Raw genomic sequence first — 19,985 nt, forward strand, 5'->3', positions numbered from 1 at the left:
TCACATAGTGACTCAAATAAAATTTATTTTTATAATTTATCATAAACTACCATTTATTACACTAAGAACAGAAAATACAACAGGATCCAGTCCTGTCTCCATGGAGTTCAGTGGTTAGCAGTAGGTTTCTTTATGAAATAGCACTCACAACTTTCTGGTTTTTATTCTCCATCTGGATTTTTGGATGGCAATTTTATATGGTCACAGAACAAACAGAACTATGCCGGCCCCATGCTTCAGAATTTCTGTAGGTAATTTTAAACACTTTTGACAAATTCTGTCACTTCTCTGGCAGTTACTTGTCTCCTCTGGATCAGCCCTGTAGGATGTAGGGGGCAGGCCATGATTAGTCTGTTTGACCTCTTTTCCTCAGAGCCTTGTTTATACACTCTGGACAACCTGACAGATAAACTCAACAAGAAACTACAACATACTGAGCTTAGTTTTCTCCCTCCTCCAAGGAACTCATTGGCTACAGTCTCAAGGACTGTGTCCCCATTACATTCACAGGTTGAAATCCTAATGCCCAATGTGATGGTATTAGAAGGCAAGGCCTTTGGGAGGTGCTTACGTCATGAAGACCCTGTCTTCATGAATGGGATTAGTGCTCTTGTAAGAGACCCCAGAGAGCTCCCTGATCCCTTCCACCATGTGAGGAGACATTGAGAAGTCCACAACCCCAAAGAGGACCTTCTCCAGAACCTGGCCAGGTGAGCACCCCGACTGTAGAGTCCCAGGCTTGAGAACTGTGAAAAATCAATTGCTGGTGTTTACAAGCCACCCAGTCAGCAGTATTTTGTTGGAGCAGCCTGAATGGACTAGAAAAATATTTATTCATTGATTCACCACTTACTGAGCCTATTAAAAGCTAGCTCTGCGCTACCCTCCAGGGAATCAAATGGACAGAACAGCACCGAGGGCTTCCCCAGCCTGTAGCAGGAGTAGACGGTTTCAAATGATAGTAACAGGAGCCCTGGGAGAGGCAGCTGCAGGCACAGATGTGGAATAAAGAACGGTTTTCGTTTCTGCCAGGAGGAGTCAGACGTAGGAGCTTTTAGAGAAGAGACACCCTAGTTAGGTTTTCCAGGTAAAGCTCTGAAGGAGGATGGACCAGCCAGGCTGAGTGCAAGCCAAGTGCTGAGACCAAGAGTCCAGACGCAGCTCGGCGCCTCCAAAAAGCTCTACCTAGTCCCCTAGCATGGAGCTCAGAGTGCGGGGGAAGAAACGCCCAGTACAGGACTGGACAGCGACTGGGGGCCAATTCAGGAAGGGCCTGATGTGCATTCGACTTTGGACTCTATCCTGACTGCACAGGAAACATTACAGGTATTTGCTTTTGTGTTTCCAAATGAAGTACAACAAATTTGGCCTAGAGAAAAGATCATTTGCAGTTAAAATTCAAGGCGTGTGCTAGAGAAAGAAGGGACTACAAGTAGGTGACAAATGAGGAGGCTATTGCAGTAGCCCACACAAGGGGTGCCTACCCAGTGCACCCAGGTTACTCATGGCATTTGATCCTCAGCCCAGCAGGACAAGGCTTCTCTGAGCATGGGTGGGGCCCAGGTCCATGCAAAGCAAGAGCTTCCAATATCAGAACCACCAGCCTCAAAGACTAGGGTTTCCATGGCTGTTCCAATCAATGCTGATCAGCCCTCCCTCCCAGCTAGCTCTCCTTCGTCGAGTCCCGCCATCACTGAGAACTTGCATTTTACTCCAGGGTTCTTCCTTGGTCCTGGTCACACTTGGCCAAGGTCCATCCCCACTCACAGATGCACACTTTTACTTCCTTCCTATCATGCAGCCTTGTTTGGTGCTTGGCTCTCGGCCCCCATATTTTCCCCAAACCTTCTGGTACCCAGCCATTTCCTGACCCACCTCAAGGCCCCTCCAGCACAACTGGGCTCCATGTGCCCCACCCACAGGCAGGCAGCACAGCAGCACAGGAGGGGCTGACCATGACCACCAGAGGCTAAGGCTGCAGTGAAAAGACAATGTAGATGCTTATTTCATATACTATTGGAAGCCAGCATCTTATACAACAAGTACGGTATTGTGAGCAATTTCTTCATCACTGTCTACAGAACCCAAAGCCAGGGGCTAGGCCTCCAGATTCTGACCACAGAGTCTGCTCGCAGAGAGGCCACAGGCTTCAGACTTGGACTATGTATCCAAATCTCTGTCAGTCACCTTGAACAAATACTTGCCCCTCTAGGTTTGCTAAGGCTTCAGTGTGCATACATGGCACCAATCACACAGGCCGAACCGCTGGAAAACATGCATCTTGAGGCTGGATTTTCCTCTGCCGACCCACTCTTCCTGGTAAGTCAGATGATTAAAGAATCCACCTGCAATGCAGGAGACCTGGGTTCGATCTCTGGGTTGGGAAGATCCCCTGGAGAAGAGCATGGCAACCCACTCCGGTATTCTGGCCTGGAGAATCCCATGGACAGAGGAGCCTGGCAGGCTACAGCCCATGGGGTCACAAAGTCGCACAAGACTGAGTAAGTTGGACACAGTACCCACTCTTGGTTAATACTGAATCCATCTTCCTTCCTCTGCCCAGTCTTAGAAGGAAATCACAAAAAAAGACAACCCATTGTCCAAGATACTTAACATTGTTTAGGTGACAAGAATGAGTCCAAGGTTGGGGGGAGGGGAAAGTGGAAATTACCCAGTAGGAAGAGGAAGAAGGTTTTCCAGCTATTTAAAGTACAGCTCCACTCAGGTGTTTATACTGGACAGTCTCAACAGCTGGTGACTCACTGTGCAGGGAGTATCTTAAAATGAACCTTCTATTCTTCTGGATAAGTTCTGAGTTATCCAGGATATGAGACACTCCCTCCTTGGGGCTATTTCCTAAGGCTCACAAGTGAATAGCATCACCATTTTGAGTCCTTATCTTCCTTTTAAAGCTCGTGGGAAAATATGCCTTAAGCTTCACACTAATTTCTCTCTGATATATTTATACACTGCCTTACTAAGCCCACCTGGGGCTTCCCAGGTGGTCCTAGTGATAAAGAACCAGCCTGCCAGTGCAAAAGATGCAAGAGACATGGGATCGATCCCTGAGTTGAGAAGATCCCCTGGAATAGGAAATGGCAAGCCACTCCAGTATTCACGCATGGAAAATTCCATGGACAGAGGAGCCTGGAAGGCTACAGTCCATGGGGTCGCAAAGAGTTGGACATGAATGAGTGACTGAGCGTGGAGCATTACCAAGTAAATTTAAAAAAAAAGAAAAAAGATAACACCTACCTTGAAAAAAATGTTTTATGAAAACTAAATAGAAAACTAAGAAATATTTCTAGCTTCGTCATTTGTCCAGGGACTCAGTTCTATGCCTATTCATATGCCCCCATAAAGTTAGCACAATACCTTATAGACAGCGGGCACACTCAATAAATTTTTCCATCAATGTGTCACAGGATATGCCTTTATATTTATCATCACTAAAGAAAAAAAAAAATGTGACAAACTCCTAACAGGATGTAGTATCTGCTATCAGGAAACACATACTTAAGGACAGAAAATGGAAAAAAAAATAACCTAATATTATTTATTTCCCTTAGGGACTTGGTATGTACAAGATCCAAGCATGCCTTTCAAAAACAAAGTACACTTGAAGTGATGTCTCCAACCAAATTCAATATAGTAAAACTTCAACAACCTGTTCTAAGTGCTAACCCAGACAGTTAAACTTATTGACCTGAGTTTTTCATAAACAATTATAGCAGGGAGAAATGACTCATTTCAAGACCCTACTTTTACTGGTTTCTTTGAAAGAACCCAAGGTGATTTAATGACTTAAGATGCTATGAGCAACTCTACATAAATGCCATTATTCAAATAAACACATTCCTGGAGTTACTGGTAGATAAACAACATCAAACAGTGACTCAATTAACTCTGTGCTTCCAAGGGCAGACTAAGGGAGTTAGATCTCAGACCACAGAAAAGGGCTACAGTGATGACATGTCTTACACAAAGGTCCAGGATTCTGCTTCTGTTTTCTTTGTTCCTCTTCCTACAGCGCCTAACACTGGTCTAAGCCATTATATTAGCTCAGGCTGCCATAGTAAGTTATCATAACCTGGGTGGCTCAACAGCAGAAATTTATTTTCTTGCAGTTGTGGAGGCTGTAAGTCCTAGATCAAGGTCCAGCCTGGTCAATCTCTGGTGAGGGCTCTTTCTCTGGTTTACAGGTAGTCTCCTTCTTACTATATCCTCACATGCTTTTTCTTAGGTACATGCATGCTTGAATTCCTGGAGAGAGTTAGCAAGCTCTCTAGGGTCTCTTATAATGACAGTGATACAATTAGAACAGGGCGCCACCCTCATGATTCATTCAACCTTAATTTCCTCCTTTCTTCAAATACAACCAGGCTGGGTGTTAGACTTTCAGCATAAGAATTTTGGAGAGACACAAATATTCAAACCTAGACACCATATTAAAAAGCAGAGACATTACTTTGCCTACAAAGGTCCATATAGTCAAAGCTATGGTTTTCCAGCAGTCATGTATGGATGTGAGAGCTGGACAATAAAAAAGGCTGAGGGCCGAAGAACCGATGCCTTCGAACTATGGTGCTGGAGAAGACTACTGAGAGTCCCTTGGACTGCAAGGAGATCAAACCATACAATCCTAAAGGAAATCAATCCTGAATATTTATTGGAAGGACTGATGCTGAAGTTGAAGCTCCAATACTTTGGCCACCTGATGCGAAGAGCCACCTCACTGGAAAAGACCCTGACACTAGGAAAGATAGAGGGCACGAGGAGAAGGGGACGGCAGAGGACAGGATGGCTGGATGGCATCACTGACTCAATGGACATGAGTTTGAGCAAACTCTAGGAGATGGTGAAGGACAGGAAGCCTGGCGTGCTGCAGTCTATGGGGTCACAAGAGTCAGACACGACTGAGCAACTGAACAACAACAAACATCTAGTCCATAACACCCATAAAGAAGCAATTATCCCCCATAATAGCTAAATAAAACCTCTTCAAGTTCTTGACCCTCTACATTGATCAATTTCTCTTGCATAAATTATCCCAGGACTCACATTCTCACTGGAGAGAGTTTACAGAGCAATGGTAAGTGATCAGTGACATTAACATTCATCTCCTAAACAAACACTTCTTGGAAAGAATAGTATTTTTTATCTTAGACAAATTTGTTTGAAGCTCTTTCTCAAAGAGGAATTGGGTCTCTTTTCCAAAACTTGTACCCCACAGCCATCTGATAACACCGTTCTGTGACTACTGGGAAATGAACAAAGCAGCAAAATCACAAGTAATCAAGCAGGTTATAGCAAGGAAAGCCACTTCAAAACTTTTTTTTTTTTTCCCACTTTGAAACAGAAAAATTTTAAGACATAAGTGACAAACTAAATTCAGGCCTTCCAGACTCAATTTCCACTGAGAGGAAAACTCTATATAGGAAATAATGCTCAGCTTATAAAACAGTTTATATAATTATTTCTGATTACAAAAGAAATTCATGTTAACTTTTAAAAATTACTAAAAAGTAGAGAGTCTAAAAAAAAGCCACCTCTCAATGGTAACAATTGGTTTTAATAACACTGCAATATGTAACTTTGTATCCCAATTCTTCACTTCTTGAATTTTCTCATTTTAAAACTAATTACCATAATTTTTACATAATTTATACATAATATTTCCTCTTCTAACTTGGGGCCAAGAACATAAATGGTTGGTTTTCTGAATTAATTTATATAAACTATGAATGGGAATATTAAATGAAATGTAGGATGGAATTAATACAAATATGATTCTCCTGGGGAAAAAAATTAAGAAAGGGGCTAAGGGCTGACTTTTACCCGTATGTGAAGTTTTTATAGGAATCCTCATACCTTGTTGTTAGTGTTCATCATCCACATTTCTGGAGAAACCTCAGATATTTTTCTTTTTTTGGCTCTTTACAGAACTGCTTATGCATATTTGGATTTTCTTGTTTCATTGAGAGCCTGGCGAAACAATAAGCTTATTATGGAGGCCCCCCAGACTCTTCAACCCATTCTTGACATCCTTCAAGAAAGGCCAACAGGTTTCTTCCTCTCCCCAGGATAGTGAGTACTGTTTTCTCCAGGACCTGGGTTAGGGCTATTTTTAGTTGTCTCATACAAATTCAGGCTTCTCAGGTGGCTCAGTGGTAAAGAATCCACCTGCAGTGCAAAAGACACAGGAAGACACAGGTTCAATCCCTGGGTGAGGAAGATCCCCTGGAGGAAGAAACGGGAACCTACTCCTGTACTCTTGCCTGGGAAATCCCAAGGACAGAGGGGCCTGGCAGGCTATAGTCTATGGGGCGGCAAACCAGTAGGACACTACTGAGCGACTAAACAATAACAACACACAAATATATGCCCACGGCCCCGAACATGTCCACCCCTGGGCACCAAGGCAGAGATGATCTTTTTCATTTTTGGAGGAAAAAAACACCTAATCTCTACATTTCTGCTTAAAGATTTCAGGGAGACATGTTTAGAGAAATAACTGTCCTGTGGTCCAGTGGTTAAGATTCCACACTTCCAAAGCAGGGGGAAAAAGTTTGAATCCTCGTCAGGAAACTAAGATTCCAAATGTTGTGCAGCACAGCCAAAACAAAACAAAACAATAATAGATTACCTTTATTTTTAAAATGTCCAATTAACACTAACATAAAATGGAACAATCAATTGCTTGGTTTAAGAAAACAGTTCACAACTTGGGGGAGGAATGGTTATCAAATTCACCCAAGAAAACATGCAAATTTCATAACCAGAAGGGTTCTCGCCAGCCTCGATCCCACCAACTTCCTCTTTCTGGCACACACACAGGGGTCATGAATGGGGGTGGAAAACAAATACACAAGTGTGACTGGCAATTTCCCAAAGCCTTCTATGTCAATGTTATGCTTTCTCTCTTCTTCCCCAGCTGAGAAGCAGCCATGTTCATTACAGAGTGACATTACAGAGTTCATTACAGAGTGACAGATGCCTGTTTCTGGATTTAGTTGCTTTTCTTCTTCGATAGGGACACAAATGTGATCCTGACTGATGCAAATTGAGTCTTGAACCTCCCTGCAATACCAAAGCCAGGGCTAAACATAAAGGAGTATCTTCCGTCCCACTTACAAGTCTTCCTTCCTGGAAGAGGTGCACAGCTCCAATCCAAGTTCTCAGTGATAAGCCATCCTGTACCATGGAAAACTGTTGGTTGCTAAGTCGTGTCCAACTCCTTGCAACTCCACGGACTATAGCCTGCCAGGTTCCTCTGTCCCTCACATTCTCCAGGCATTGCAGGCAAATTCTTTACCAAACGAGCCACCAGGGAAGCCCTCCATCCTATACCATGTGTGAAAGTGTGAAAGTACAGCCGTTCAGTCGTGGCTGACTCTTTGCAACACTATGGACTGTAGCCCACCAGGCTCCTCTGTCCATGGAATTCTCCAGGCAAGAGTACTGGAATGGGTAGCCATTCCCTTCTCCAGAGGATCTTCCTGACCCCGGGATCGAACCCAGGTCGCATGCACTGCGGGTGGAATCTTTATGGTCTGAGCCACCAGGGAAACTGCACCATGGTTTATAGCAATTACGATGAGATTATCTCTTATCCCATCACTTCTTCCTTTGTACCCAACAGACTGCAAGCAAAACTATCAATATAATATCCAGCATGCCTTGTTACTGCAGTACTTCATAGGAGCTCATGAAATCACACTTTGTATGAAGGCCACAGTACGTACACCTGTCAAAGCCAAAAGAGTGTCCTCAAAGATGCCTTTCCATTCACCCACCCTCCTGTCCCAGCTGTTTCTACACATGGTCATCTCTCATACAGAGATGAGACGGAATGAGAGGGATTAGAGATATCCCAGGTGGTGAAGGACACACTCCATGTTGAAGGTATTGACCTGGCCTCAAACTTGGTGATAGTAGAGAGGGGCAATCGGTCTCCCTGCCCAGGTCACTGAGGTCCTTGAAGCTTCTCTATTAAGGAGGGAAAGCAGAGGGAAGCCGCCAACTGGTTTTCCCAATGTAGTTGCACCTGCCTTGGAGAAACTGCTCCTGAATTTGGCAGCTGGTTTTCTGTCAGACTTCATTTCTAATATCATTAATGTCTGCCTCTTTGTGTACATCTATCAGTATTTCAGTGGGAGATTATGAGAGGCGGGAAAAAGGAACATAAAGCTATCATAAGCTGGAATCCCTCACTTCAAATCACATATTTTGTTCAGAAGTACAGTGGTGTAACTTTAAGAATTCTAAATCCGACCTTGTGGTTCCTAAGATGTATTACATATTTACCACACACACATACACACACAGTCTGTATCCACAAATACATTGCTTTGGGTATTTGAGCATTTTCCCATTTCCAGATGTGTGTATACATTTAGACGCTGTTTGAGGGATATATAAATCATGTTTGTTGAAATATTGTTTGTGGTTTCTGTTTTTCAACATCCTGCTGGGGAAATTTCACAAACATGCAAAATCTGGCATGAGACATTTGCTTCAGAAAGAACTGTCAGAGAAACAGAAGTAACTTATGCCTTAACCAGGCAATGCACCAATGGCAAGCAAGAAAAAAACATGAAATCTAGCTTCCTACCAACTCGACAGGACAGCTAATCATTCTTATTTTATAGTCCCCAGATATCCATATTAATAAAGTGCTTTGAGATGACTGCTCTTGGAAAATTCAGGCTCTATCACTTTAAAACTTAGACAAGCGGACTACTTAATCAAAATCAAAACAATTAATAAGCTGGATCACTTCAGTTATCACACCTAAATCAAATGACTCTCTCATCATGCTCTTCAGTCTATAACCTCTCTCCTATTCTTGTCTATGCAGATATCACCACCTGAATGTTTGATGGGGATGGCCAACTCTAGGAAGCCAAACAAAACTCTTAATCCTACACTATAAACCAGCCCCACCTGCAAAAATGTCTCTTTTGTTGAATGGCACCTATGTTCACCTGGGGCTTCCCTGGTGGCTCAGTGGTAAAGAACTCATCTGCCAATGCAGGAGACTCAGGTTCAATCCCTGGGTCGGGAAGATACCCTGGATAAAGAAATGGTAAGTTGCCCAGTCCAGTATTCTTGCCTGGGAAACTAGATGGACTCAGGAGCCTGGAGGATTATGGTTCATGGGGTCACAAAACAGTTGGACACAACTTGGCAACTGAAAAACAACAATCTATGTTCCCCAGCTTGTCCAACCCAGAAATCAGGTAGACATCCGAAACTTCTTCCTTCCCCTAACTCCTCACATTCAATGATAAGCCCTGCTGTTTCCATCTTCCAAACATCTTAGATTTATCCACATTCCACCATGCAGGACTGCTCACCTGGTTCGGGAACCTATCTCTTAACCTCATCTACTGCAATAATCTCTCTTAGGTCACCTTTATCATCCAGAAGCAATAATGTACATGCCTTAAAGGTTCATAATGCTCATATTTCCAACCAGGAGGAATTTTTTAAAAAAGAATTTGCTGGTAATCGTTATATTCTAACAATTCTCACCTGTGCTTAATTACTGAATACATCTTCTCTATATGCTACACATTAACTACCATTTTCTCTATAATACTATGCATTTTATGGAATTTCAATCACTATCCATGTTTCATTTATTTTGTCACCTGACACTAGGTACATGGAATGTATTTTATTTTTTTAACTTTTTTTTTTAACTTTGACCATTTTGAAAGTTGTTACTGAATTTGTTGCAATATTGTTTCTGTTTTCTGTTTTGGTGTTTTGGCTGCAAGCCATGTGGGATCTTAGCTCTCTGACCAGGGATGGAACCTGTATCCCCAGGATAGGAAGGCTAGGTCTTAACCCCTGCACTGCCTGAAAGGTCTCCTGGAATGTATTTTAGAAATAGCATTATTTATGGAAGCCTTTCATTTTATGACCATAAGTATTCTGCTATGCTGATAATCAAGTGATTCAACTATTCCTATATTGGAACTGATGTTGTTTCACAGACCACATGGCAAGGAATAACTGCGCATAAAGTGTTTTGCCACTATTGACTTTTTTTTTTTTCATGCAGACTTTGATGAGTGGAATTACTGATTCAAACTCCTGCTTTTGACCATAATGTTAGGCAACACAGCAGAGTGGCTAAGAAAGCACACTCTAAGACTTTTGAGGTTCCAATCCTAGTTCCACCACTTCCTGCATGACCTTAGACAACTTACTTAACCTCTCTATGACTCAGTTTCCTGTAAAATGAATGAAAACTGAACCTTCCCTTATGGAGCTGTCACGAGGATTAGACAGAAAACACATGACAAGCTCTCAGAACAAAGCTTGGTGAAAAGCAAGCGCTCCACAAAGCCTATTATACATATTTATACACACACACATATACATACACCTTCATTTCCAAAAGGATCACGTTAATATTTAATACAGCCAGTAGGGCATATCAGTTTTACTGCAACTCTGTCACCAAAAGGCATTAACACTATTTTTGGTGATTCTTACTTAGTAAATATCCAGTGTATCTTAGCACACTTTTTTTTTTTAAATGCCAAAGAGTAAAACAGTTGTTCCTTAAGTACATTTATAGTGCTTAAATAAAAATAGCTTGGGGGACATTACTTATTTATTCTTTAGTATTATATATACTCTTACCAAATAAGCTTACCAGTTTATGTTTTTAAGAAAACAAGTTACATGAGTTGCCTTGTTTCTTCTAATAATGATCAGCAATACATAAAAGGATGGGAAAAAATGGTGTGGGTAACCCTTCAATTGGCAAGAAATTAACAGCTCATTAGATTCATTCTTCTGCTGTAGTGCCCAGAGATCATTGTCAAAGGAAATTTTATATATATATAAATCCAAAATTGGTCATTATGCAGTTGATCCCAGCCCTTGTCAAAAAGACTCTAGCAGAAAGACACAGGTAACCTAAAAGAAACAATTTATGCAATGCATGTGATGGTTTGGATACTTGTTCCATAGTTAATGAGAAATATTATATAAAAAGACAAACTCTGACTTATATTAGAAGACAAAAGTATGATTAAAGTCTAAGTTTAAATACAAACACATATTTGTCAAAAAACAACATAATGAATGAACTTAACTAGAAACCCAACAAGGCCTAAATTCCAGTGCTTCCTGTACCACAAATGAGGTATCTAGAGCAGTGCTATTCAAACGATCAGTCAGGACCCACTAAGTCATTAAGTAAAGTTAGTGACAATCTTTTTAAGTTTATAAATAAATTTATTTTATTGTAGCATACCTGACATACAACATTCTATTAGTTTCAGGTGTACAATATAATGATTTGAGTGCTGTATGCCTGTATTTTTTAAATGAAAAAGAATAGGAGATTACAGAAAGTATGAGTAAATACTGTTTCACTTATATGTGTGTAGGGTGGTCCTGAGTGGTGCTGGTGTCAGGAAATGAAATGAATTTCCTATTATGGATGACAGTTAAACAATATCAAAATTCACTGCTGGAGAGTACCTCATTTTACTATGCTTCACAGATACTGCATTTTTTACAAATTGAAAGTGTGTAGCAACCTTGCATTGTCAGACGATGGCTTGCGATTTCTCTATTTATTTATTTGCTGTTTTTCTTTTTAAATTAAGGCATATACCTAGTTTCTTAAACATAACACTATTGCACTCTTAAAAGACTACAATATAGTACAAACATAACCTATTTGTACTAGGAAACCAAAAAATTTGTGTGATTCACTCTATCGTGATAATTTGCTTCACTGCAATGTTCTAGAACTAAACCTGCAATATCTCGAACGCATGCCTTTAAGTCATTTAATCTCTGTGAAGCTGTTTCCTCATCTCTTAAATGGAAAGTATTCTACTTCAGAGAGTAGATTCAAATAAAATAATTTCACATCTTTTTAACTATAAAACATTGCATTAATATGTTAAGGTTACAGCATTATGGCTAGGTTCCTTAGAGTTAATGTTTCTCTGCTGTATATGATCACAACATAAAATCACTGTGCTAGAACTTGGACATACTGTATCAAAGATAATTCTGCAAATGTAGTCTCCTAAAAAAAATAGAGCTAGAGACAGGAAATCCTTAAGTTTCTTGAAATTTTTATAATATCTCTGTAGTTCTGACTATACACCCTCTGGGGAAAAAAATAAGACTAAAGAAGAAAGGCAGTATCTCAGTGTCACTGTGGGGCCTTATGAAAGAATCATCACTTATGAGAATGACCGAAAGGGGGATATGTTTACAGGCTATTCCCAGAGGAGACCAGATCATGAATGTAAGCTGCCATCTCACTGTCTGCACAGCCCTTCAGTGATACTTTACTTGCAGGTATAAATCACTGCTCTTTGCTTCCCACTGAAAGTTTAGAATCCTGTACCAGTCTCTAAATGCCACAAACAATTCCAGGCAGCACATCTTTATCTAGCTACACATGTTATCTGCACACATCATGGTACCACAAGATAAGAAACATCTCAAGACTGCCAGCTAACAAAATTGGAAACGGCTAAGACGAAAGGTACACTCCCTCATAACTCTGGCTACCAATAAAGCACACTTCTGAAGGAAAAGACATTCTAAAGATCCTGAGTAAATAAGAGATGGTACCTCTCCCCATAAAATTAGAAAGGACTTTAAAAAGGAACAGAATTCCTACTTTGCCGTTGTTTAGTTACTAAGTCATGGCCAACTCTTTTGTGACTCCATGGACTGTAGCCCACCAGGCTCCTCTGTCCATGGGATTTCCAGGCAAGAATACTGGAGTGGGTTGCCTTTTCCTTCTCCAGGGGATCTTCCCAACCCAGGGATCAAACCCACATCTCCTGCTTGGCAGGTAGATTCTTTACCACTGAGCCAAATAGGAAACCTGAATTCATACTTAGATGATTTAAAAAACCACTTTAGGATAAACTGAAGACAGGAATGTTTGTGAAGACTCAGTGATATGGGTATGATGACACTTCATTTTTTAAATGATATCTGTGACCTTCAGATCAGCTTGTTCTGAGTTTTGTTTCCTATAAGCCTTAGGGATTTTTTTGCACTGATCAATCAGCCCACATTACCCCTCTAAGCCTAACCAGGTTCACAAATGTAAAACATCTGGCCCGGTTGAGAGGCTCAGTTTGCAGCTCACAAAGGCTCACGGGTTCACCTGGGAATGCTGCACGCATGCCTGCTGGGCAAATGAATGTAGAAATAGATCTGCAATGGCCTTAACTTTCTCTATGACTAATTCCCATCACTCTGAGGAAGGGGACGGGGACTGTGACAGATGAGGATGTATAGAAGGCAGATAGCATGAGGAAAGTTGTCAGGGGGTGATCAAGAATGTTTTAGTCACTGCCCATAGCGTTCCTGCTAGAGAGAGAGAATCAAACAGCCTGAATAAGCTTGGTTCTGGCAGCCTGCCAGGTAGCTTTTGCTTACCTGTGATCTTAGTTGAAAACCATGTGGGATGTGTCACAGCAAAAGTGCCTTTCTCATAACAATCTCAACACAATGGAAATATCTTTCTAACCAAAGGACACACTTGTTTCGAAGAACTCCACAGAATTAATGCTGAGAAGAACCTTGGCTATTCTTCGACTGTGTGTTGAAATCCTGGAAGGTTAAGTGACTTACCTTAGGTCACACAACTAGCAGCAAGCACTGTCTTGACTAAGACCAAGAGCTAAACAGACTCTCCCAAGATAAAACATGTCTACAATTGTGCCTATTAACACGTTTTCAAAGAGACAAGGTTCCTTACTACTCAGAACTTCAGTTTAATCACTATACCTGTCTACTACCCTAGAACACTTAGATATATGACTAAGTATGCATTGTTTTAAAACCATTCATCAATTAAATTGATGGGATAGTGCCCACACATTAGGTTTGAAAAGGAATTCCTATCTCTGATACACCTTACTACAGGTATGAAATTTAAGTAACTTTGTCCATATTTATAGCATGTCGCTTGAGACTGAAACAATAATATATAAAGATACATAATTCTCTCATAGATAATGAGATAAGTATGTTAGAAATATACAATGTGCATGGAAACTTCAAGCATTCAAACTTACAGATTTATATCAAAGAATAAGGAAATCAATTTACTACTACACCTGATATCAGCAAAACATCTGTGCCCATAAAATAAATTTTCTTGAGTATTTATAAAAAACTAGAAAGAAAAGCACATACAGTAACCAAGTTTATAAAAAAAAAAAAAACGTAGCGCATGTGTGTTTTAGTTGCTCAGCATAAGCAGCTACAAATACTCCTTTCTGTGGTGAGAAATAAGTCCACACATAAGAATCCCTGCAAAATTTTCACCACACACGTGTAACAGATGGAGTCTAAAAAACAGCTAAGCATTTCATAAGCCAAATGCTCAAAAATTAATAGTAAAAGGTGTTAACAATGCTGTATTATATTGCATAAATGAGCACAACAGATCCCCACCCTCTGCTTTCACCTCTCATCTCATCCCACCTTTCTCCAAATGTGTGCTCACCCATTTACATCCCCTACTCTGCAACCAAATCACAACCATCCAAAGGCGAGGTGTCTGCGGGAGCCCAAAACACTTGACTGATAACATCCGGTTTGCCATTCCAGGAAATCCCAGAGTGTGTTTTAATCCTCTGCCCACAGCTTGCAAAAGAAAAACGAGAGAGGATCTAATCGATACCAGCACCCCAGCTGTGACCTGGCACATAAAGAAATCAAGAAAATAAATCCCATCCATAATCTGTATAATTTAACACTTGGAAGAAAGCAACATCTGGGATCAACTCCAAGCGGGACAGTGCTGCTGGCCATGTCTGTGGTTCCTGCACTGAGTGCTAAGCCGGTGACAAGGGGACACTCCACGTCCTCAACAATCAGCAAAAACAACGTCTCTTCCTAACAAGAAGTAATCTACCCCCCAAAATGAGGCAGGTGAAGAGAAGGAAACATCTACTCCTTGCCAGTTGAGCACCTGATAAAGGCTCCCCTTAGATTTCAAAGACAGGGAAAACTGGAACTCCTTCCCAAAGGTGGGTTCTGGGCAAACTATTGTCTTGCTGACCAGTCAAAATCCAAAATGAAAGCTCATATAATACAGGGGAATGACTTTGTTCAATCATACAGCCCTTTCAGGACACTCCAAAGTCCTATCCCCAGGTGAAGTTGGGGGTGGGGGGGGGAATATCCCCTGTAATTATGACTCCCTCGAAAGGCTTTCCAGATTTTTTAAATTTCAGGAAAATGAACATAAGCAGAACATAAGCAGATACCTACATATCATCTAAATCACTAGATCTACACCCAATTTTTTAAAAAGTAAACCAATAAGCAGGACAGGGCATTATAGGAAACTATATATTATGTTTCCTTAATACTATATATTAAGTATTATATGATAATACTTTCTCTGTCAAACCTTCTCAGAGGTTATAATTGCATTTGGCTGCTTCAGGCTTGTCAGAGAGCCTTCCTTTTTAATAGTCGCAACCTAAAAGGAGTAACTGTCAAGGGGCGACCCAGCTGAAATCAAACAACAAAAACGGGAACTGTAATCCGCCTGAAATGGGGGGAGGGAAAGGAAGGGAGACTCCTGTATTCATCCGTCAATATTAATGTCCTTTGTTGTTCACCTTTACACAGAACAGCGAGCGCTACCCTGCTCCTTTTCCTCCTAACACCCGTGTCAGGGTAATCTTTCCTAAAAGCTGTCTCGTTGCCTCGAAGACCCAAGCTTTCGGAGTCTCTCTCCCCATTAACACTCCACAGCTGTCCTCCAGCACCACCCCCACCATGAGCAGAGAGGGTGGTCAGAAGTAAAAACATTGCTGAAATACCCGTTCCCCTCCAAAGACCAAAGAGCAGAGCGGCGCAGATGTTGAAATTTACTAACCCCCGCCCCACCGCCTCTCCGAGCGCGCACTCACACACCGGGTAACCCGGGATGGGAGGGAGGAGGAAGGCTCGGGCCGGACTGTCAGAGCGGCTCTTCTGAGGACGGTGCCACATTCCGCACTCCGGGAATGTGGAAGGCAGAGGGAAGGTTCTGCGCCTCCCTTCTGTTTTGGGGATGTTCTCTCTCCGCGACTGTTGTCTCCCTCTCCACCCTGGGAAGTCGTTGCAGCCCTTGCTTTCTTTAAGGTAAAGGAGAAGGAGGGAGAGGAAAGCCGTCCGTTCTCCTCTTCCAACTTGACACACACACACCCGGTAGCCACTCCAAACTCCGCAGGCAGAGCCCGCAGCAGGCGGGCTGGCCGCGCGCTCCCCTCAGCCGTCCCGGCACTCCCTCCGGGAACCCATGCCGAGAGCTCCCATCCGGCGTTGAGGGGCGAGACCCCAAGGCGCAACCCTCTGCCAGAAGGTGGCTGAGCAAAGCCCCTAACCCGCAGCGCGATGCCAGAATTAGGCATTTGCAGCCGGGCTGAGCGAGAGGGGCACGGGGGCAAGGACGCGAAATTCGCACTCGCTCGGGCTAGGACCAGAGCAGAATAAAAGTTCGCCCCGCGGAGACTCACCCACGCCGTATTTCTCGTGCTCCGTAGGTATCCACATGGCTAAACAGGGGTCCGGGGTCTTCAGGCTTTGTAATCCCCGCGCCGCTTCTCCGGCTCACAACAATGCACAGCTCCCGAGTAGTGGCTGCAGCGCCGGAGCCCCGCGGCTCCGCGCGGGCTGCGGTCGCTGGGCAGGGTCTGCGCTGGAGGCTCCCGAGCCCAGCGTTGACACCGCGCGGCCGAGGCTGCGCCGCCCGCAGCTCTGCCGGCGGTGGCTGCTCAGAGTCCTCCGACGCGCTCCCGGGAACCCAGAGGCGCAGTCATTGTTCTGATTCACTGAACTAAGCGAACACGCCGGGGCACTCTCCGGCGCACCCCCGCCCGTCAGCGCCTCTTCTAGCCCTCCCTGCCGAGCGCCCCGCAGCACGCTGGGAACTGTAGTTCTACAACAGCTCCATCCCGGAAGGAGGTGGGGAGTTAGCGGCTAGGGGCGGGACTACGTCCCGCTCGCCACGTTCTATTGGTCCAGATCGTGACGGCGCGGAGTGGGCGTGGAGGAAAAGTCGCGTCAGTGGGGAATTCGTTTCCAATCGCGTTTCCATTGGTCCCGCGCCTGGTCTGCGGCCCTCTTTCCCCCCACCCCCCCTCAGCCGAGTAATGGCTGCTCCCAAGACCCAGGGGGCTGCTACCCAAGGGGAGGAGGACAGTGATGGCAACCGTGGTGGAGCCAGAGGTGTCAGTTACGAGGGTGAGTACGGTGCCTCTGAGGCGCAAATGGTTTTTTGTCTTCGTTTCTCTCCAACCTGGAATACAGCTGACTGCTGGACGGACCTTAGCTCTAAGGCCACTTGAGCGCGAAGGGGCCACGGGTTGGAGCCTCGCGGAACAGGAGGGGGTGGGAGAAGGCTACTTGCTGGAGACTGTCTAGGAGGGAAGAGAAAATGGGATGAAATGGCCTTATCCGCAGCCAGGGAAATTCCCTGGGTTCTGTCCTACGTTTGGAGCTCCCACCTTTACTTTCGCTGCCGAGTGGGCGTGGGTCAAGGTTTGCGCGTGTGTGAGTGTAACTCTGGAATTAGCTGTCCTCTTTCCTCGCCAGTAGTCTACCCTCGCCTCGGTTTGCTTGGTTTGGCCTCGAGAGATAGGTTTTATTTGGGTTCGAGCGGATTTCCATTTGCAAACTGGTTGGTCACTCTACAGATTTTTCTCAGTTGTTGGCTGGAGCAGCCTCTGAAGGGAAAGTCTGTATGACTCTCACAGCTTCTTCCCCTGTCAGCTGTCCCGGGCGTTCTCCAGGATTGAATGTAGAGCCTGGGAGATCTTCCCAAACTCTGGGTCCTTAGAGCAATAGGAAAGGGAATGGTAATTTGTAGTCATAGCTTCAAAGAAAGTCATCACAGCTACTTTGGCTTTGCTTCACTTTCAGGTTGTCTTCTGACCCAGTATAGAGAGCAAAAATAAAACTTTGAAAGCTGCAGAGGAGGTTATCTTTAGAATCCCTAGCCCCTTTCTTTTGTTGTTGTTCTATCCATCTATCATCTATCCATTTATCAATGAGTCCTATCCGACTCTTTGCATCCCCATGGACTGCAGCACTCCGGGCTTCCTTGTCTTTCACTGTTTCCCTGAGTTTGCTCAAACACATGTCCATTGAGTCATTGATGCCATCCAATCATCTCATACTCTGTTGCCCCCTTCTTCTCATGCCCTTGGCCTTTCCCAGCATTAGGGGCTTTTCCAGTGAGTCAACTCTTTGCATCAGGTGGCCAAAGTATTGGAACTTCAGCATCAGTCCTTCCAATGAATATTTTAGGTTGATTTCCTTTAGGATTGACTGGTTTGATCTCCTTGCAGTCCAAGGGACTCTCAAGGGTCTTCTCCAGTACCTCTGTTTGAAAGTATCAATTCTTTGACCCTCCGCCTTCTTTATGGTCCAACTCTCACATCCATACATGACTACTGGAAAAACCATAGACAGACCTTTGTCAGTAAAGTGATGTCTCTGCTTTTTAATACACTGTCTAGTTTGTCACAGTTGTATCCTTATAGTCTGTGTATCACCAACCTTACTCCCTTCTTTTTTGGGCTGATACATAAGTTAACACAGCTAGTTGTCTTTTTCCTTTTGATTTCTGTTTCGTTTGGCCACACCATGCAGCTTGCAGGGGGCTTGCAGGGGCTTAGTTCCTTGACCAGGGACCCAGTCTAGGTCTCCTGCAGTGGAAACTGCCCTCTTCAGAGTCTTATCCACTGAATTGCCAGGGAAGTCTGTTGATGTTTTTGCTGTTAGGTCAGTTTATTTCTCTTCCTAGTTTATTGTCTTGTCACACCAAAAACTTAGAGTGATAGACGAAAGGGTACAGAATAACAGACAAGTTACAGTTCAGTTTGGCTCAAGCAGACAGATCTTTTTTTAGACAGACACTCCTAAAACATGGGAGCAGACTGACTCCAAGGGAGCTCTCCTCTTCCTTCCTGTTGATCCTGTTTGATATCCCACTTTCATACTTCCAGTCTCTTCCTTTTGCCTATGGTGTGTGCAAAGTAGAACTTGTGCCCACCACCAGTCAATGAAAGGGAATGCAAATAGGCATATACTCAAGGCTGATTGACAGTTGTAAGTTATGTAACAGCAGGCTATGTTGTTTCTGTCTTCTCATAATTCAGTCCGTTATGATTAGATGTAGAATGTTCATGAGCCCTTACTGGGCTCCTAAGTGCCTAAGGTTACTTGAAGAAGCCCCTTGTTTATTTTGTATCCACTCACTGTGTGCCTAGGGCACATGTGCAAGAGTTGAAAAGTCTCTGGTTATTTTGTAGCCTATCTATGAGCTCCAGCTTGCATCCCTTTCAGCCAGGCCTCCCTTGTTGCTCATGTCTAACTTCCTAACATAACAAATGTGGTTTGAGGCTTAAATTTGGTTCTTCATCCTTGTCATTGTTTTTTTGTTGTTGTTAATTTCTTGCTTTGTGCTTTCATGGTTAAACTGACTTTTAGTCATAAATTTTGTCTTAGCACAGAGTTAGTGCTACTTCTTCCCACTTCAGTGAAACCCCTAGTTCTGAAATTATTTCAGTACCTCTTTGGAGAAATTTTTAGTAAGCTCCATTCTTAAATATTTTGTTATATTCATACACTAAACAGTTCATTTTGGGATATGCCACATAGTCAACTCTTATCTTATAGTAACATACTAAAGATTTTCCAGATTCTCAAAGTTCCGAAAAGCTACTTGTTTAACATTTGAAGGTGGAATCTTTGGTAAATTTATCTCACCAAGTAACTCATAAAAAAGAAAATTGGCTATGCCTTTCAAAAGCATTGTGTGACTTTTAAATACATTAGTCATTTTAAAATTATAAAACATTTAATCATCAAGAGTTCAAACCATTCAGAGGTGTGTAAGGTAAAAAAGTAAAAGTTCTTGCACCACACAGTCTCAGTCCCAAAGTAACAATTCTTGAGGGTTTGGTAAG

General features: G+C 43.0%; 2 protein-coding genes across 3 annotated transcripts in view; one reads left to right on the forward strand and one right to left on the reverse strand.

Annotated features, from left to right (window-relative positions):
• DOCK4 (dedicator of cytokinesis 4) overlaps positions 1-16,916 on the reverse strand; it is a 472,836-nt gene extending 455,920 nt beyond the window's left edge. For both annotated transcript variants that reach the window (XM_005679177.3, XM_018047173.1), the window contains exon 1: positions 16,530-16,916. In XM_005679177.3, coding sequence (XP_005679234.2) covers positions 16,530-16,566 — 37 coding nt within the window. In that variant the 5' untranslated portion in view covers positions 16,567-16,916. The remainder of the gene's footprint in view (positions 1-16,529) is intronic.
• The window catches only part of ZNF277 (zinc finger protein 277), a 128,745-nt gene continuing 125,843 nt past the window's right edge, over positions 17,084-19,985 (forward strand). The window contains exon 1 of the mRNA XM_005679227.3: positions 17,084-17,256. Coding sequence (XP_005679284.2) covers positions 17,166-17,256 — 91 coding nt within the window. The 5' untranslated portion in view covers positions 17,084-17,165. The remainder of the gene's footprint in view (positions 17,257-19,985) is intronic.

This window comes from Capra hircus, chromosome 4 (genome assembly GCF_001704415.2).
Source record: "Capra hircus breed San Clemente chromosome 4, ASM170441v1, whole genome shotgun sequence".
Lineage (NCBI taxonomy): Eukaryota > Metazoa > Chordata > Mammalia > Artiodactyla > Bovidae > Capra > Capra hircus.